The sequence below is a fragment of the Rhinoderma darwinii genome, chromosome 12 (assembly GCF_050947455.1).
Source record: "Rhinoderma darwinii isolate aRhiDar2 chromosome 12, aRhiDar2.hap1, whole genome shotgun sequence".
NCBI lineage: Eukaryota > Metazoa > Chordata > Amphibia > Anura > Rhinodermatidae > Rhinoderma > Rhinoderma darwinii.
The window spans coordinates 86241169-86265695 of NC_134698.1; the positions used below are offsets into that span (position 1 = coordinate 86241169).

The 24527-nt window shown below is 38.7% G+C and overlaps 1 protein-coding gene across 1 annotated transcript in view; it reads right to left on the reverse strand.

Annotated features, from left to right (window-relative positions):
- TMEM63C (transmembrane protein 63C) overlaps positions 1–23170 on the reverse strand; it is a 90766-nt gene extending 67596 nt beyond the window's left edge. Inside the window, exons 1-2 of the mRNA XM_075844503.1 lie at positions 22943–23170; positions 16075–16227 (exon numbers count right to left, since the gene is read on the reverse strand). Coding sequence (XP_075700618.1) covers positions 16075–16207 — 133 coding nt within the window. The 5' untranslated portion in view covers positions 16208–16227; positions 22943–23170. The remainder of the gene's footprint in view (positions 1–16074; positions 16228–22942) is intronic.
- Positions 23171–24527: the final 1357 nt, after the last annotated feature.

Below are 24527 nucleotides of genomic sequence, written 5' to 3' on the forward strand. Positions count from 1 at the left end.
TACTGATCCTATATACAGATACTACATCTCCTCTGTATACATCTTATACTGATCCTATATACAGACACTACATCTCCCCTGTATACATCTTATACTGATCCTATATACAGATACTACATCTCCTCTGTATACATCTTATACTGATCCTATATACAGACACTACATCTCCTCTGTGTACATCTTATACTGATCCTATATACAGACACTACATCTCCTCTGTATACATCTTATACTGATCCTATATACAGATACTACATCTCCTCTGTATACATCTTATACTGATCCTATATACAGACACTACATCTCCTCTGTGTACATCTTATACTGATCCTATATACAGATACTACATCTCCCCTGTGTACATCTTATACTGATCCTATATACAGACACTACATCTCCTCTGTGTACATCTTATACTGATCCTATATACAGATACTACATCTCCTCTGTGTACATCTTATACTGATCCTATATACAGACACTACATCTCCTCTACATCTTATACTGATCCTATATACAGACACTACATCTCCTCTGTGTACATCTTATACTGATCCTATATACAGACACTACATCTCCTCTGTATACATCTTATACTGATCCTATATACAGACACTACATCTCCTCTGTGTACATCTTATACTGATCCTATATACAGACACTACATCTCCTCTGTGTACATCTTATACTGATCCTATATACCGACACTACATCTCCTCTGTGTACATCTTATACTGATCCTATATACAGATACTACATCCCCGCTGTATACATCTTATACTGATCCTATATACAGATACTACATCTCCTCTGTGCACATCTTATACTGATCCTATATACAGACACTACATCTCCTCTGTGTACATCTTATACTGATCCTATATACATTCACTACATCTCCTCTGTGTACATCTTATACTGATCCTATATACAGATACTACATCTCCTCTGTGTACATCTTATACTGATCCTATATACAGACACTACATCTCCTCTGTGTACATCTTATACTGATCCTATATACAGATACTACATCTCCTCTGTGTACATCTTATACTGATCCTATATACAGACACTACATCTCCTCTGTGTACATCTTATACTGATCCTATATACAGACACTGCATCTCCTCTGTGTACATCTTATACTGATCCTATATACAGACACTACATCTCCTCTGTGTACATCTTATACTGATCCTATATACAGACACTACATCTCCTCTGTGTACATCTTATACTGATCCTATATACAGATACTACATCTCCTCTGTGTACATCTTATACTGATCCTATATACAGACACTACATCTCCTCTGTGTACATCTTATAATGATCCTATATACAGATACTACATCTCCTCTGTGTACATCTTATAATGATCCTATATACAGATACTACATCTCCTCTGTACATCTTATACTGATCCTATATACAGATACTACATCTCCTCTGTGTACATCTTATACTGATCCTATATACAAACACTACATTTCCTCTGTGTACATCTTATACTGATCCTATATACAGACACTACATCTCCTCTGTGTACATCTTATACTGATCCTATATACAGACACTACATCTCCTCTGTGTACATCTTATACTGATCCTATATACAGATACTACATCTCCTCTGTGTACATCTTATACTGATCCCATATACAGACACTACATCTCCTCTGTGTACATCTTATACTGATCCTATATACAGATACTACATCTCCTCTGTGTACATCTTATACTGATCCTATATACAGACACTACATCTCCTCTGTGTACATCTTATACTGCTCCTATATACAGATACTACATCTCCTCTGTGTACATCTTATACTGATCCTATATACAGATACTACATCTCCTCTGTGTACGTCTTATACTGATCCTATATACAGACACTACATCTCCTCTGTGTACATCTTATACTGATCCTATATACAGATGCTACATCTCCTCTGTGTACATCTTATACTGATCCAATATACAGATACTACATCTCACTACATCTCCTCTGTGTACATCTTATACTGATCCTATATACAGTCACTACATCTCCTCTGTGTACATCTTATACTGATCCTATATACAGACACTACATCTCCTCTGTGTACATCTTATACTGATCCTATATACAGACACTACATCTCCTCTGTACATCTTATACTGATCCTATATACAGATACTACATCTCCTCTGTGTACATCTTATACTGATCCTATATACAGATACTACAACTCCTCTGTGTACATCTTATACTGATCCTATATACAGATACTACATCTCCTCTGTGTACATTATACTGATCCTATATACAGATACTACATCTCCCCTGTGTACATCTTATACTGATCCTATATACAGACACTACATCTCCTCTGTACATCTTATACTGATCCTATATACAGATACTACATCTCCTCTGTATACATCTTATACTGATCCTATATACAGACACTACATCTCCTCTGTGTACATCTTATACTGATCCTATATACAGATACTACATCTCGTCTGTGTACATCTTATACTGATCCTATATACAGACACTACATCTCCTCTGTATACATCTTATACTGATCCTATATACAGACACTACATCTCCTCTGTGTACATCTTATACTGATCCAATATACAGATACTACATCTCACTACATCTCCTCTGTGTACATCTTATACTGATCCTATATACAGATACTACATCTCCTCTGTGTACATCTTATACTGATCCTATATACAGACACTACATCTCTTCTGTGTACATCTTATACTGATCCTATATACAGATACTACATCTCCTCTGTATACATCTTATACTGATCCTATATACAGATACTACATCTCCTCTGTGTACATCTTATACTGATCCTATATACAGACACTACATCTCCTCTGTGTACATCTTATACTGATCCTATATACAGATACTACATCTCCTCTGTGTACATCTTATACTGATCCTATATACAGATACTACATCTCCTCTGTGTACATCTTATACTGATCCTATATACAGACACTACATCTCCTCTGTGTACATCTTATACTGATCCTATATACAGACACTACATCTCCTCTGTATACATCTTATACTGATCCTATATACAGATACTACATCTCCTCTGTGTACATCTTATACTGATCCTATATACAGATACTACATCTCCTCTGTGTACATCTTATACTGATCCTATATACAGACACTACATCTCCTCTGTATACATCTTATACTGATCCTATATACAGATACTACATCTCCTCTGTGTACATCTTATACTGATCCTATATACAGATACTACCTCTCCTCTGTACATCTTATACTGATCCTATATACAGATACTACATCTCCTCTGTGTACATCTTATACTGATCCTATATACAGATACTACATCTCCTCTGTGTACATCTTATACTGATCCTATATACAGACACTACATCTCCTCTGTACATCTTATACTGATCCTATATACAGATACTACATCTCCTCTGTGTATATCTTATACTGATCCTATATACAGACACTACATCTCCTCTGTACATCTTATACTGATCCTATATACAGATACTACATCTCCTCTGTGTATATCTTATACTGATCCTATATACAGACACTACATCTCCTCTGTGTACATCTTATACTGATCCTATATACAGACACTACATCTCCTCTGTGTACATCTTATACTGATCCTATATACAGACACTACATCTCTGTGTACGTCTTATACTGATCCTATATACAGACACTACATCTCCTCTGTGTACATCTTATACTGATCCTATATACAGACACTACATCTCCTCGGTGTACATCTTATACTGATCCTATATACAGACACTACATCTCCTCTGTGTACATCTTATACTGATCCAATATACAGATACTACATCTCACTACATCTCCTCTGTGTACATCTTATACTGATCCTATATACAGATACTACATCTCCTCTGTGTACATCTTATACTGATCCTATATACAGATACTACATCTCCTCTGTGTACATCTTATACTGATCCTATATACAGATACTACATCTCCTCTGTGTACGTCTTATACTGATCCTATATACAGATACTACATCTCCTCTGTGTACGTCTTATACTGATCCTATATACAGACACTACATCTCCTCTGTGTACATTATACTGATCCTATATACAGATACTACATCTCCTCTGTGTACATCTTATACTGATCCTATATACAGATACTACCTCTCCTCTGTACATCTTATACTGATCCTATATACAGACACTACATCTCCTCTGTGTACATCTTATACTGATCCTATATACAGACACTACATCTCCTCTGTGTACATCTTATACTGATCCTATATACAGATACTACATCTCCTCTGTGTACATTATACTGATCCTATATACAGACACTACATCTCCTCTGTATACATCTTATACTGATCCTATATACAGATACGACATCTCTGTGTACATCTTATACTCATCCTATATACAGACACTACATCTCCTCTGTATACATCTTATACTGATCCTATATACAGATACTACATCTCCTCTGTGTACATCTTATACTGATCCTATATACAGACACTACATCTCCTCTGTGTACATCTTATACTGATCCTATATACAGACACTACATCTCCTCTGTGTACATCTTATACTGATCCTATATACAGATACTACATCTCCTCTGTGTATATCTTATACTGATCCTATATACAGACACTACATCTCCTCTGTGTACGTCTTATACTGATCCTATATACAGATACTACATCTCCTCTGTATACATCTTATACTGATCCTATATACAGATACTCCATCTCCTCTGTATAGTGTACATCTTATACTGATCCTATATACAGATACTACATCTCCTCTGTATACATCTTATACTGATCCTATATACAGATACTCCATCTCCTCTGTATACATCTTATACTGATCCTATATACAGATACTACATCTCCCCTGTATACATCTTATACTGATCCTATATACAGACACTACATCTCCTCTGTGTACATCTTATACTGATCCTATATACAGACACTACATCTCCTCTGTGTACATCTTATACTGATCCTATATACAGACACTACATCTCCTCTGTGTACATCTTATACTGATCCTATATACAGACACTACATCTCCTCTGTGTACATCTTATACTGATCCTATATACAGACACTACATCTCCTCTGTGTACATCTTATACTGATCCTATATACAGACACTACATCTCCTCTGTGTACATCTTATACTGATCCTATATACAGACACTACATCTCCTCTGTATACATCTTATACTGATCCTATATACAGATACTACATCTCCTCTGTGTACATCTTATACTGATCCTATATACAGATACTACATCTCCTCTGTGTACATCTTATACTGATCCTATATACAGATACTACATCTCCTCTGTGTACATCTTATACTGATCCTATATACAGATACTACATCTCCTCTGTGTACATCTTATACTGATTCTATATACAGACACTACATCTCCTCTGTGTACATCTTATAATGATCCTAGATACAGATACTACATCTCCTCTGTGTACATCTTATACTGATCCTATATACAGATACATCTCCTCTGTGTACATCTTATACTGATCCTATATACAGATACTACATCTCCTCTGTGTACATCTTATACTGATCCTATATACAAACACTACATTTCCTCTGTGTACATCTTATACTGATCCTATATACAGACACTACATCTCCTCTGTGTACATCTTATACTGATCCTGTATACAGACACTACATCTCCTCTGTGTACATCTTATACTGATCCTATATACAGATACTACATCTCCTCTGTGTACATCTTATACGGATCCTATATACAGATACTACATCTCCTCTGTGTACATCTTATACTGATCCTATATACAGATACTACATCTCCACTGTGTACATCTTATACTGATCCTATATACAGATACTACATCTCCTCTGTGTACATCTTATACTGATCCTATATACAGATACTACATCTCCTCTGTGTACATCTTATACTGATCCTATATACAGACACTACATCTCCTCTGTGTACATCTTATACTGATCCTATATACAGATACTACATCTCCTCTGTGTACGTCTTATACTGATCCTATATACAGACACTACATCTCCTCTGTGTACATCTTATACTGATCCTATATACAGATGCTACATCTCCTCTGTGTACATCTTATACTGATCCAATATACAGATACTACATCTCACTACATCTCCTCTGTGTACATCTTATACTGATCCTATATACAGTCACTACATCTCCTCTGTGTACATCTTATACTGATCCTATATACAGACACTACATCTCCTCTGTGTACATCTTATACTGATCCTATATACAGACACTACATCTCCTCTGTACATCTTATACTGATCCTATATACAGACACTACATCTCCTCTGTACATCTTATACTGATCCTATATACAGATACATCTCCTCTGTGTACATCTTATACTGATCCTATATACAGTCACTACATCTCCTCTGTGTACATCTTATACTGATCCTATATACAGACACTACATCTCCTCTGTGTACATCTTATACTGATCCTATATACAGACACTACATCTCCTCTGTGTACATCTTATACTGATCCTATATACAGATACTACATCTCCTCTGTGTACATCTTATACTGATCCTATATACAGACACTACATCTCCTCTGTATACATCTTATACTGATCCTATATACAGACACTACATCTCCTCTGTGTACATCTTATACTGATCCTATATACAGACACTACATCTCCTCTGTGTACATCTTATACTGATCCTATATACAGACACTACATCTCCTCTGTGTACATCTTATACTGATCCTATATACAGATACTACATCCCCGCTGTATACATCTTATACTGATCCTATATACAGATACTACATCTCCTCTGTGCACATCTTATACTGATCCTATATACAGACACTACATCTCCTCTGTGTACATCTTATACTGATCCTATATACATTCACTACATCTCCTCTGTGTACATCTTATACTGATCCTATATACAGATACTACATCTCCTCTGTGTACATCTTATACTGATCCTATATACAGACACTACATCTCCTCTGTGTACATCTTATACTGATCCTATATACAGATACTACATCTCCTCTGTGTACATCTTATACTGATCCTATATACAGACACTACATCTCCTCTGTGTACATCTTATACTGATCCTATATACAGACACTGCATCTCCTCTGTGTACATCTTATACTGATCCTATATACAGACACTACATCTCCTCTGTGTACATCTTATACTGATCCTATATACAGACACTACATCTCCTCTGTGTACATCTTATACTGATCCTATATACAGATACTACATCTCCTCTGTGTACATCTTATACTGATCCTATATACAAACACTACATTTCCTCTGTGTACATCTTATACTGATCCTATATACAGACACTACATCTCCTCTGTGTACATCTTATACTGATCCTATATACAGACACTACATCTCCTCTGTGTACATCTTATACTGATCCTATATACAGATACTACATCTCCTCTGTGTACATCTTATACTGATCCCATATACAGACACTACATCTCCTCTGTGTACATCTTATACTGATCCTATATACAGATACTACATCTCCTCTGTGTACATCTTATACTGATCCTATATACAGACACTACATCTCCTCTGTGTACATCTTATACTGCTCCTATATACAGATACTACATCTCCTCTGTGTATATCTTATACTGATCCTATATACAGATACTACATCTCCTCTGTGTACATCTTATACTGATCCTATATACAGATACTACATCTCCTCTGTGTATATCTTATACTGATCCTATATACAGATACTACATCTCCTCTGTGTACATCTTATACTGATCCTATATACAGATACATCTCCTCTGTGTACATCTTATACTGATCCTATATACAGACACTACATCTCCCCTGTGTACATCTTATACTGATCCTATATACAGACACTACATCTCCTCTGTACATCTTATACTGATCCTATATACAGATACTACATCTCCTCTGTGTACATCTTATACTGATCCTATATACAGATACTACAACTCCTCTGTGTACATCTTATACTGATCCTATATACAGATACTACATCTCCTCTGTGTACATTATACTGATCCTATATACAGATACTACATCTCCCCTGTGTACATCTTATACTGATCCTATATACAGACACTACATCTCCTCTGTACATCTTATACTGATCCTATATACAGATACTACATCTCCTCTGTATACATCTTATACTGATCCTATATACAGACACTACATCTCCTCTGTGTACATCTTATACTGATCCTATATACAGATACTACATCTCGTCTGTGTACATCTTATACTGATCCTATATACAGACACTACATCTCCTCTGTATACATCTTATACTGATCCTATATACAGACACTACATCTCCTCTGTGTACATCTTATACTGATCCTATATACAGACACTACATCTCCTCTGTGTACATCTTATACTGATCCTATATACAGACACTACATCTCCTCTGTGTACATCTTATACTGATCCTATATACAGACACTACATCTCCTCTGTGTACATCTTATACTGATCCAATATACAGATACTACATCTCACTACATCTCCTCTGTGTACATCTTATACTGATCCTATATACAGATACTACATCTCCTCTGTGTACATCTTATACTGATCCTATATACAGATACTACATCTCCTCTGTGTACATCTTATACTGATCCTATATACAGATACTACATCTCCTCTGTATACATCTTATACTGATCCTATATACAGATACTACATCTCCTCTGTGTACATCTTATACTGATCCTATATACAGATACTACATCTCCTCTGTGTACATCTTATACTGATCCTATATACAGATACTACATCTCCCCTGTGTACATCTTATACTGATCCTATATACAGACACTACATCTCCTCTGTACATCTTATACTGATCCTATATACAGATACATCTCCTCTGTGTACATCTTATACTGATCCTATATACAGTCACTACATCTCCTCTGTGTACATCTTATACTGATCCTATATACAGACACTACATCTCCTCTGTGTACATCTTATACTGATCCTATATACAGACACTACATCTCCTCTGTGTACATCTTATACTGATCCTATATACAGTCACTACATCTCCTCTGTGTACATCTTATACTGATCCTATATACAGACACTACATCTCCTCTGTGTACATCTTATACTGATCCTATATACAGATACTACATCTCCTATGTATACATCTTATACTGATCCTATATACAGATACTACATCTCCTCTGTATACATCTTATACTGATCCTATATACAGATACTACATCTCCTCTGTATACATCTTATACTGATCCTATATACAGACACTACATCTCCTCTGTGCACATCTTATACTGATCCTATATACAGACACTACATCTCCTCTGTATACATCTTATACTGATCCTATATACAGACACTACATCTCCCCTGTGTACATCTTATACTGATCCTATATACAGACACTACATCTCCTCTGTACATCTTATACTGATCCTATATACAGACACTACATCTGCTCTGTGTACATCTTATACTGATCCTATATACAGATACTACATCTCCTCTGTATACATCTTATACTGATCCTATATACAGACACTACATCTCCTCTGTGTACATCTTATACTGATCCTATATACAGATACTACATCTCCTCTGTATACATCTTATACTGATCCTATATACAGATACTACATCTCCTCTGTATACATCTTATACTGATCCTATATACAGATACTACATCTCCTCTGTATACATCTTATACTGATCCTATATACAGACACTACATCTCCTCTGTGCACATCTTATACTGATCCTATATACAGACACTACATCTCCTCTGTATACATCTTATACTGATCCTATATACAGACACTACATCTCCTCTGTGTACATCTTATACTGATCCTATATACAGACACTACATCTCCTCTGTACATCTTATACTGATCCTATATACAGACACTACATCTGCTCTGTGTACATCTTATACTGATCCTATATACAGATACTACATCTCCTCTGTATACATCTTATACTGATCCTATATACAGACACTACATCTCCTCTGTGTACATCTTATACTGATCCTATATACAGATACTACATCTCCTCTGTATACATCTTATACTGATCCTATATACAGATACTACATCTCCTCTGTATACATCTTATACTGATCCTATATACAGACACTACATCTCCTCTGTATACATCTTATACTGATCCTATATACAGACACTACATCTCCTCTGTGTACATCTTATACTGATCCTATATACAGACACTACATCTCCTCTGTACATCTTATACTGATCCTATATACAGACACTACATCTGCTCTGTGTACATCTTATACTGATCCTATATACAGATACTACATCTCCTCTGTATACATCTTATACTGATCCTATATACAGACACTACATCTCCTCTGTGTACATCTTATACTGATCCTATATACAGATACTACATCTCCCCTGTGTACATCTTATACTGATCCTATATACAGACACTACATCTCCTCTGTACATCTTATACTGATCCTATATACAGACACTACATCTCCTCTGTGTACATCTTATACTGATCCTATATACAGATACTACATCTCCTCTGTGTACATCTTATACTGATCCTATATACAGACACTACATCTCCTCTGTATACATCTTATACTGATCCTATATACAGATACTACATCTCCTCTGTGTACATCTTATACTGATCCTATATACAGACACTACATCTCCTCTGTATACATCTTATACTGATCCTATATACAGACACTACATCTCCTCTGTGTACATCTTATACTGATCCTATATACAGACACTACATCTCCTCTGTGTACATCTTATACTGATCCTATATACAGACACTACATCTCCTCTGTGTACATCTTATACTGATCCTATATACAGACACTACATCTCCTCTGTATACATCTTATACTGATCCTATATACAGATACTACATCTCCTCTGTGTACATCTTATACTGATCCTATATATAGAGACAACATCTCCTCTGTGTACATCTTATAATGATCCTATATACAGATACTACATCTCCTCTGTGTACATCTTATACTGATCCTATATACAGATACTACATCTCCTCTGTGTACATCTTATACTGATCCTATATACAGATACTACATCTCCTCTGTGCATCTTATACTGATCCTATATACAGATACTACATCTCCACTGTGTACATCTTATACTGATCCTATATACAGACACTACATCTCCTCTGTGCATCTTATACTGATCCTATATACAGATACTACATCTCCTCTGTGTACATCTTATACTGATCCTATATACAGACACTACATCTCCTCTGTATACATCTTATACTGATCCTATATACAGACACTACATCTCCTCTGTGTACATCTTATACTGATCCTATATACAGATACTACATCTCCTCTGTGTACATCTTATACTGATCCTATATACAAACACTACATTTCCTCTGTGTACATCTTATACTGATCCTATATACAGACACTACATCTCCTCTGTGTACATCTTATACTGATCCTATATACAGACACTACATCTCCTCTGTGTACATCTTATACTGATCCTATATACAGATACTACATCTCCTCTGTGTACATCTTATACTGATCCCATATACAGACACTACATCTCCTCTGTGTACATCTTATACTGATCCTATATACAGATACTACATCTCCTCTGTGTACATCTTATACTGATCCTATATACAGACACTACATCTCCTCTGTGTACATCTTATACTGCTCCTATATACAGATACTACATCTCCTCTGTGTACATCTTATACTGATCCTATATACAGATACTACATCTCCTCTGTGTACATCTTATACTGATGCTATATACAGATACTACATCTCCTCTGTGTACATCTTATACTGATCCTATATACAGACACTACATCTCCTCTGTGTACATCTTATACTGATCCTATATACAGATACTACCTCTCCTCTGTGTACATCTTATACTGATCCTATATACAGATACTACATCTCCTCTGTATACATCTTATACTGATCCTATATACAGACACTACATCTCCTCTGTACATCTTATACTGATCCTATATACAGACACTACATCTCCTCTGTATACATCTTATACTGATCCTATATACAGATACTACATCTCCTCTGTGCATCTTATACTGATCCTATATACAGATACTACATCTCCCCTGTGTACATCTTATACTGATCCTATATACAGATACTACATCTCCTCTGTGTACATCTTATACTGATCCTATATACAGATACTACATCTCCTCTGTGCATCTTATACTGATCCTATATACAGATACTACATCTCCCCTGTGTACATCTTATACTGATCCTATATACAGATACTACATCTCCTCTGTGCATCTTATACTGATCCTATATACAGATACTACATCTCCCCTGTGTACATCTTATACTGATCCCATATACAGATACTACATCTCCTCTGTGCATCTTATACTGATCCTATATACAGATACTACATCTCCCCTGTGTACATCTTATACTGATCCTATATACAGATACTACATCTCCTCTGTGTACATCTTATACTGGTCCTATATACAGATACTACATCTCCTCTGTGTACATCTTATACTGATCCTATATACAGATACTACATCTCCTCTGTGTACATCTTATACTGATCCTATATACAGACGCTCCATCTCCTCTGTGTACATCTTATACTGATCCTATATACAGATGCTACATCTCCTCTGTGTACATCTTATACTGATCCTATATACAGATGCTACATCTCCTCTGTATACATCTTATACTGATCCTATATACAGATACTACATCTCCTCTGTGTACATCTTATACTGATCCTATATACAGATACTACATCTCCCCTGTGTACATCTTATACTGATCCTATATACAGACACTACATCTCCTCTGTACATCTTATACTGATCCTATATACAGATACTACATCTCCTCTGTGTACATCTTATACTGATCCTATATACAGATACTACATCTCCTCTGTGTACATCTTATACTGATCCTATATACAGATACTACAACTCCTCTGTGTACATCTTATACTGATCCTATATACAGATACTACATCTCCTCTGTGTACATCTTATACTGATCCTATATACAGATACTACATCTCCTCTGTGTACATTATACTGATCCTATATACAGACACTACATCTCCTCTGTGTACATCTTATACTGATCCTACATACAGACACTACATCTCCTCTGTGTACATCTTATACTGATCCTATATACAGACACTACATCTCCTCTGTGTACATCTTATACTGATCCTATATACAGATACTACATCTCCTCTGTGTACATCTTATACTGATCCTATATACAGTCACTACATCTCCTCTGTGTACATCTTATACTGATCCTATATACAGACACTACATCTCCTCTGTGTACATCTTATACTGATCCTATATACAGACACTACATCTCCTCTGTGTACATCTTATACTGATCCTATATAGAGTCACTACATCTCCTCTGTGTACATCTTATACTGATCCTATATACAGACACTACATCTCCTCTGTGTACATCTTATACTGATCCTATATACAGATACTACATCTCCTCTGTATACATCTTATACTGATCCTATATACAGACACTACATCTCCCCTGTATACATCTTATACTGATCCTATATACAGACACTACATCTCCTCTGTATACATCTTACACTGATCCTATATACAGATACTACATCTCCTCTGTACATCTTATACTGATCCTATATACAGACACTACATCTGCTCTGTGTACATCTTATACTGATCCTATATACAGACACTACATCTCCTCTGTGTACATCTTATACTGATCCTATATACAGATACTACATCTCCCCTGTGTACATCTTATACTGATCCTATATACAGACACTACATCTCCTCTGTACATCTTATACTGATCCTATATACAGACACTACATCTCCTCTGTGTACATCTTATACTGATCCTATATACAGATACAACATCTCCTCTGTGTACATCTTATACTGATCCTATATAGAGTCACTACATCTCCTCTGTGTACATCTTATACTGATCCTATATACAGACACTACATCTCCTCTGTGTACATCTTATACTGATCCTATATACAGATACTACATCTCCTCTGTATACATCTTATACTGATCCTATATACAGATACTACATCTTCTCTGTGTACATCTTATACTGATCCTATATACAGACACTACATCTCCCCTGTATACATCTTATACTGATCCTATATACAGACACTACATTTCCTCTGTATACATCTTATACTGATCCTATATACAGATACTACATCTCCTCTGTACATCTTATACTGATCCTATATACAGACACTACATCTGCTCTGTGTACATCTTATACTGATCCTATATACAGATACTACATCTCCTCTGTATACATCTTATACTGATCCTATATACAGACACTACATCTCCTCTGTACATCTTATACTGATCCTATATACAGACACTACATCTCCTCTGTGTACATCTTATACTGATCCTATATACAGATACTACATCTCCTCTGTGTACATCTTATACTGATCCTATATACAGATACTACATCTCCTCTGTATACATCTTATACTGATCCTATATACAGATACTACATCTCCTCTGTGTACATCTTATACTGATCCTATATACAGACACATCTCCTCTGTGTACATTATACTGATCCTATATACAGATACTACATCTCCTCTGTGTACATCTTATACTGATCCTATATACAGATACTACATCTCCTCTGTATACATCTTATACTGATCCTATATACAGACACTACATCTCCTCTGTGTATATCTTATACTGATCCTATATACAGATACTACATCTCCTCTGTATACATCTTATACTGATCCTATATACAGATACTACATCTCCTCTGTGTACATCTTATACTGATCCTATATACAGACACTACATCTCCTCTGTGTACATTATACTGATCCTATATACAGATACTACATCTCCTCTGTGTACATCTTATACTGATCCTATATACAGATACTACATCTCCTCTGTATACATCTTATACTGATCCTATATACAGACACTACATCTCCTCTGTATACATCTTATACTGATCCTATATACAGATACTACATCTCCTCTGTATACATCTTATACTGATCCTATATACAGATACTACATCTCCTCTGTGTACATCTTATACTGATCCTATATACAGACACTACATCTCCTCTGTATACATCTTATACTGATCCTATATACAGACACTACATCTCCTCTGTGTACATCTTATACTGATCCTATATACAGACACTACATCTCCTCTGTGTACATCTTATACTGATCCTATATACAGACACTACATCTCCCCTGTATACATCTTATACTGATCCTATATACAGATACTACATCTCCTCTGTATACATCTTATACTGATCCTATATACAGACACTACATCTCCTCTGTATACATCTTATACTGATCCTATATACAGACACTACATCTCCTCTGTATACATCTTATACTGATCCTATATACAGACACTACATCTCCTCTGTGCAGTGTAATTATGTGACATGTAAAGGTAATATGTTTGAACACAGCTCATTCAGGGGTTTTATAGTTAATGGGGTGAATATATTATATGCATTCACAAGTTTTTCATTTTTTATAACAAGGTATTTTTTTTCATTCTACTGTAATCATTTGGACTATTTTGTCTGATCCATGAAATAAAATGAAGTGTAAAATCTATGCCAATTGCAGGCTGTAAAGCATCAAAACAAGAAAAACATAAATGGGGGTAAATACTTTTTGCAAGGCACTGTACTACATAACTTCACACATAGAGGGCCACATGAACCACACATTACATATAAGAGGATCACCCTCATTCTGTGGCACCTGAATATCCCGAGTCCTTGTCCGATTCTGGAGCGGTCGGGGTGTTTCTGGGCCGGTTCATCTGCGCTGTCCCACGACATAACCTGGGCGGCTGATTCTCCTGACTGGATGAGCCTGGCTGCATTTTCTGCATGATTAAAATCAACTGACACCCTGGGAAGACAAGCAATAAAATAATCACTGTGCTGCATGCTGCCCTGTAGTGTGTGCAACAGCATGTCTGAATACAAACAGGGGCCAATTCTTTTTTTTAGATATAAGTCTAGTGTAAACGCCGCCGTCAGTCCGCCATCTAGTGTAAACGCCGCCGTCAGTCCGCCGTCTAGTGTAAACGCTGCCGTCAGTCCTCCGTCTAGTGTAAACGCCGCCGTCAGTCCGTCGTCTAGTGTAAACGCTGCCGTCAGTCCGCCGTCTAGTGTAAACGCCGCCGTCAGTCCGCCGTCTAGTGTAAACGCCGCAGTCAGTCCGCCGTCTAGTGTAAACGCCGCAGTCAGTCCGCCGTCTAGTGTAAACGCTGCAGTCCATCAGTCGGCACTATGTTTGCACATTAAATAGGAGCGCTGCAGTTGCATTGTTAAAGAGGCTGTCAGCAGATTATAAGTGTCCTGTCTCCTACATAATGTGATCAGTGCTGTAATGTAGATAACAGTGGTCCTAGTAATAAAGAGGCTGTCACCAGATTATAAGTGTCCTGTCTCCTACATAATGTGATCGGCGCTATAATGTAGATAACAGTGGTCCTAGTAATAAAGAGGCTGTCGCCACATTATAAGTGTCCTGTCTCCTACATAATGTGATCGGCGCTATAATGTAGATAACAGTGGTCCTAGTAATAGAGAGGCTGTCACCAGATTATAAGTGTCCTGTCTCCTACATAATGTGATCAGTGCTGTAATGTAGATAACAGTGGTCCTAGTAATAGAGAGGCTGTCACCAGATTATAAGTGTCCTGTCCCCTACATAATGTGATCGGCGCTATAATGTAGATAACAGTGGTCCTAGTAATAGAGAGGCTGTCACCAGATTATAAGTGTCCTGTCTCCTACATAATGTGATCAGTGCTGTAATGTAGATAACAGTGGTCCTAGTAATAGAGAGGCTGTCACCAGATTATAAGTGTCCTGTCCCCTACATAATGTGATCGGCGCTATAATGTAGATAACAGTGGTCCTAGTAATAAAGAGGCTGTCACCACATTATAAGTGTTCTATCTCCTACATAATGTGATCGGCGCTATAATGTAGGGGACAGCAGTGCTATTTAAATAAACGATCTATTTTTACCACTTTATTAGCGATTTTAGATTTATGCTAATGAGTTTCTTAATGCCCAACTGGGCGTGTGTTTACTTTAGACCAAGTGGGCGTTGTACAGGGGAGTGTATGAGGCTGACCAATCAGTGACCAATCAGCGTCATGCACTTCTCTCCATTCATTTACTCAGCGCATAGGGATCCTGCTAGATCCTTATGTGCTGTCTTATACTTACACATTAACAATACTGAAGTGTTTAGACAGTGAATAGACATTCCACGGGATGTCTATTCACAATCTCTGCCCTTCGTTACTGTTTCTGTGGTAGTTCCAGCAGAGGAAGCGTGATCTCGTTTTAAACTGTCATTTACCGCGTAATCTCGCGAGATTACGCTTCCTCTGCTGTAACTACCACAGACGGAGTAACGAAGTGCAGATTGTGAATAGACATCCCGTGGAATGTCTATTCACTGTCTAAACACTTCAGTATTGTTAATGTGTAAGTATAAGACAGCACATAAGGATCTAGCAGGATCCCTATGCGCTGAGTAAATGAATGGAGAGGAGTGCATGACGCTGATTGGTCACTGATTGGTCAGCCTCATACACTCCCCTGTACAACGCCCACTTGGTCTAAAGTAAAAACACGCCCAGTTGGGCATTAAGAAACTCATTAGCATAAATCTAAAAACGCTAATAAAGTGGTAAAAATAGATTGTTTATTTAAATTAAAAGCATTACTGTCACCTACATTATAGCGCCGATCACATTATATAGGGGACAGGACACTTATAATGTGGTGACAGCCTCTTTATTACTAGGACCACTGTTATCTACATTACAGCGCTGATCACATTATGTAGGAGACAGGGCACTTATAATCTGGTGACAGCCTCTTTATTACTAGGACCACTGTTCTCTACATTACAGTGCCGATCACATTATGTAGGGGACAGGACACTTATAATCTGGTGACAGCCTCTTTATTACTAGGACCACTGTTATCTACATTACAGCGCTGATCACATTATGTAGGGGACAGGACACTTATAATCTGGTGACAGCCTCTTTATTACTAGGACCACTGTTATCTACATTACAGCGCTGATCACATTATATAGGGGACAGGGCACTTATAATGTGGTGACAGCCTCTTTATTACTAGGACCACTGTTATCTACATTACAGCGCTGATCATATTATGTAGGAGACAGGACACTTATAATGTGGTGACAGCCACATATATTTCGGTGGCGTTATTATCGTGGGCCCTGTACACGGCTGTGGGAGCGTCAGTATTTATGGTGGGCCGTCCTAGTCCTTAAAGCTTGTGACATTCTATAACTGTGGTGCGGGCTTCAGCTGGGGACCCTGGAAAAAGGTAGAAGCAGATTTTACCACTTCTTCTCTGGTTTCACATACACAGCGCTCAACGAGAGCGGTGTATAGTATAATAGCTGTGCAGCCCCCGTTACAGTGGAAAAATAAACCATTGAAATAAAGTCCCCCGATGATATTTTCGGGACAGAGCAACAAAAAAAAAATGAAAGTACAAATAAAAAAAACGATAAATACACATAAAATTCCTCCCCCACCAATCATTGTCGTAACGCTAGCCATATTACACCACACGTGACATAAAACTTATTACCTCATATTATACCACACGTGACGTACAGCTCGTTATTACCTCATATTATACCACACGTGACGTACAGCTCGTTATTACCTCATATTATACCACACGTGACGTATAGCTCGTTATTACCTCATATTATACCACACGTGACGTATAGCTCGTTATTACCTCATATTATACCACACGTGACATATAGATCGTTATTACCTCATATTACACCACACGTGACGTATAGCTCGTTATTACCTCATATTATACCACACGTGACGTATAGCTCGTTATTACCTCATATTATACCACACGTGACATATAGATCGTTATTACCTCATATTATACCACACGTGACATATAGCTCGTTATTACCTCATATTACACCACACGTGACGTATAGCTCGTTATTACCTCATATTACACCACACGTGACGTATAGCTCGTTATTACCTCATATTATACCACACGTGACGTACAGCTCGTTATTACCTCATATTATACCACACGTGACGTATAGCTCGTTATTACCTCATATTATACCACACGTGACGTATAGCTCGTTATTACCTCATATTATACCACACGTGACGTATAGCTCGTTATTACCTCATATTATACCACACGTGACGTACAGCTCGTTATTACCTCATATTATACCACACGTGACGTACAGCTCGTTATTACCTCATATTATACCACACGTGGCGTATAGCTCGTTATTACCTCATATTATACCACACGTGACGTACAGCTCGTTATTACCTCATATTCTACCACACGTGACATATGGATCGTTATTACCTCATATTATACCACACGTGACATATAGATCGTTATTACCTCGTATTACACCACACGTGACGTATAGCTCGTTATTACCTCATATTATACCACACGTTACATATAGCTCGTTATTACCTCATATTATACCACACGTGACGTACAGCTCGTTATTACCTCATATTATACCACACGTGACGTACAGCTCGTTATTACCTCATATTATACCACACGTGGCGTATAGCTCGTTATTACCTCATATTATACCACACGTGACGTACAGCTCGTTATTACCTCATATTCTACCACACGTGACATATGGATCGTTATTACCTCGTATTACACCACACGTGACGTATAGCTCGTTATTACCTCATATTATACCACACGTTACATATAGCTCGTTATTACCTCATATTATACCACACGTGACATATAGATCGTTATTACCTCGTATTACACCACACGTGACGTATAGCTCGTTATTACCTCATATTATACCACACGTTACATATAGCTCGTTATTACCTCATATTATACCACACGTGACGTACAGCTCGTTATTACCTCATATTATACCACACGTGACGTATAGCTCGTTATTACCACATATTATACCACACGTGACATACAGCTCGTTATTACCTCATATTATACCACACGTGACGTATAGCTCGTTATTACCTCATATTACACCACACGTGACGTATAGCTCGTTATTACCTCATATTATACCACACGTGACGTATAGCTCGTTATTACCTCATATTACACCACACGTGACATACAGCTCGTTATTACCTCGTATTACACCACACGTGACGTATAGCTCGTTATTACCTCATATTACACCACACGTGACGTATAGCTCGTTATTACCTCATATTATACCACACGTGACGTATAGCTCGTTATTACCTCATATTACACCACACGTGACATACAGCTCGTTATTACCTCATATTACACCACACGTGACATACAGCTCGTTATTACCTCATATTATACCACACGTGACGTACAGCTCGTTATTACCTCATATTATACCACACGTGACGTATAGCTCGTTATTACCTCACATTATACCACACGTGACGTATAGCTCGTTATTACCACATATTATACCACACGTGACGTATAGCTCGTTATTACCTCATATTATACCACACGTGACGTATAGCTCGTTATTACCTCACATTATACCACACGTGACATACAGCTCGTTATTACCACATATTATACCACACGTGACGTATAGCTCGTTATTACCTCATATTATACCACACGTGACGTACAGCTCGTTATTACCTCATATTATACCACACGTGACGTACAGCTCGTTATTACCACATATTATACCACACGTGACATACAGCTCGTTATTACCTCATATTATACCACACGTGACGTATAGCTCGTTATTACCTCATATTACACCACACGTGACGTATAGCTCGTTATTACCTCATATTATACCACACGTGACGTATAGCTCGTTATTACCTCATATTACACCACACGTGACATACAGCTCGTTATTACCTCATATTATACCACACGTGACATACAGCTCGTTATTACCTCATATTATACCACACGTGACATACAGCTCGTTATTACCACATATTATACCACACGTGACATATAGCTCGTTATTACCTCATATTATACCACACGTGACGTATAGCTCGTTATTACCTCATATTATACCACACGTGACGTACAGCTCGTTATTACCTCATATTACACCACACGTGACGTATAGCTCGTTATTACCTCATATTATACCACACGTGACATACAGCTCGTTATTACCTCATATTATACCACACGTGACGTATAGCTCGTTATTACCTCATATTATACCACACGTGACGTATAGCTCGTTATTACCTCATATTATACCACACGTGACGTACAGCTCGTTATTACCTCATATTATACCACACGTGACGTACAGCTCGTTATTACCACATATTATACCACACGTGACATACAGCTCGTTATTACCTCATATTATACCACACGTGACGTATAGCTCGTTATTACCTCATATTACACCACACGTGACGTATAGCTCGTTATTACCTCATATTATACCACACGTGACGTATAGCTCGTTATTACCTCATATTACACCACACGTGACATACAGCTCGTTATTACCTCATATTACACCACACGTGACATACAGCTCGTTATTACCTCATATTATACCACACGTGACGTACAGCTCGTTATTACCTCATATTATACCACACGTGACGTATAGCTCGTTATTACCTCACATTATACCACACGTGACGTATAGCTCGTTATTACCTCATATTATACCACACGTGACATACAGCTCGTTATTACCTCATATTATACCACACGTGACGTACAGCTCGTTATTACCTCATATTATACCACACGTGACGTATAGCTCGTTATTACCTCATATTATACCACACGTGACGTATAGCTCGTTATTACCTCATATTACACCACACGTGACATACAGCTCGTTATTACCTCATATTACACCACACGTGACATACAGCTCGTTATTACCTCATATTACACCACACGTGACATACAGCTCGTTATTACCTCATATTATACCACACGTGACGTACAGCTCGTTATTACCTCATATTATACCACACGTGACGTATAGCTCGTTATTACCTCACATTATACCACACGTGACGTATAGCTCGTTATTACCTCATATTATACCACACGTGACATACAGCTCGTTATTACCTCATATTATACCACACGTGACGTATAGCTCGTTATTACCTCATATTATACCACACGTGACGTATAGCTCGTTATTACCTCATATTACACCACACGTGACGTACAGCTCGTTATTACCTCATATTATACCACACGTGACATACAGCTCGTTATTACCTCATATTATACCACACGTGACATACAGCTCGTTATTACCTCGTATTACACCACACGTGACGTATAGCTCGTTATTACCTCATATTATACCACACGTGACGTATAGCTCGTTATTACCTCATATTATACCACACGTGACATACAGCTCGTTATTACATGCCTTCAGGTCACTCTATTAGCAGCAGTGAGATGTTGGGTCAGGTTAGTATTGTATAATAGAAGTATAGCCCCCCACATATATGTCACATTAATAATGATATATAGGGAGAATTCGCAGCCCCTTTCCCCCGTCATGTACCGTCTAGCTGCGACTATTCCCGGGCCAGGCTCCGGCGCTGCACAGGCCTCACTACCGAGCCTCTGTCTCTATGACAACCACCAGGTGACGGCGGACGCCTTGCTGACATCACCACTTGCATCCTGCTCCGACCGCCATGTTGAGGTCTTATTTGTTTTGCTGTAGGGAGCAGGCGGGCCGTTCATCTCTCTATCTGGCTGCACGGGCCGGAGTCAGGACATTTCTTTGTGTCAGACATACAGTAAGCGGGTAGTGGTCCCCATTAATAATCGCTACTCTCTAGCGAGGGGCCGCCACATCCAACATGGCTGTGTCTTCCCGCCATTTCCTGGCATGTGACGCGGTGTGAGGTAGCAGTGTGTGTGTGTGCTGCGTCTGTCATAGGTGAGTCGGAGGCCATGACAGCCTGAGGTGAGGTGAGGGAGCCGGCGTTAGCGCTCTTGTTCAGGACTATATAGAGGAGATGCTTTTCATGAAAGGATTTTGTCACTGAACATTAAAAAATAATTTAAATCTGTAGATGCTTCTGCCAGTGTGGGACTGGGCCCCCCAGGAGGAATGATTGTGGGGGCCCCATATCGCACACAGGTCACGTCATCAATGATCGGTTTTGTGTCAATCATCCCATAATAAATAGTGATCGCTCCAAAGTCACATCCAAACGGACTTGTCTTCTGCTGGACCTTTGGGGCCCTTTACTGTATGGTAGCCGGGGCCCGCGGAGCGTTCTCTGTATTCCTGGGAAGCGTTTGGGTGATTGTACAGCGTTCTGACCGTTCATCCGGGGAGATCCAGCATGCACACAGTTGTACGAGCGAGCGGTGTCCAGACATGTCAGCTGTCTGACCTGCGCCCCCACTGACGGGAGACATGACACGTTGTTACTGAACCATCATTGTGTGCAGCGGCTCTCCGGTTCCTGCACGCGGCCTCAGGTTCCTGCACGCGGCTCTCCGGTTCCTGCACGCGGCCCTCAGGTTCCTGCACGCGGCTCTCCGGTTCCTGCACGCGGCCTCAGGTTCCTGCACGCGGCTCTCCGGTTCCTGCACGCGGCTCTCCGGTTCCTGCACGCGGCTCTCCGGTTCCTGCACGCGGCTCTCCGGTTCCTGCACGCGGCTCTCCGGTTCCTGCACGCGGCCTCAGGTTCCTGCACGCGGCTCTCCGGTTCCTGCACGCGGCTCTCCGGTTCCTGCACGCGGCTCTCCGGTTCCTGCACGCGGCTCTCCGGTTCCTTCACGCGGCCCTCAGGTTCCTGCACGCGGCCCTCGGGTTCCTGCACGCGGCTCTCGGATTCCTGCACGCGGCTCTCGGATTCCTGCATGCGGCTCTCGGATTCCTGCAGGTGGCTCTCAGGTTCCTGCATGTGGCCCCCAGTTCCAGAAGAAAAGTTTAGCACACGTTACCTCTGATGCTTCTCGGTTCAGGACATTTGGCGAGCCTGATATTGCCAGTGAGTGGAACACGATGAGAACTGGCAGTCCTGGAATGGACCGGGTTTGGGGCTTTTTACGGGGGGCGGTTAACATGTAAAAGTTTGTTATTATTGGCTGGTGTAAACGTATTCAGCGGGACTTTGCCGGCTTGA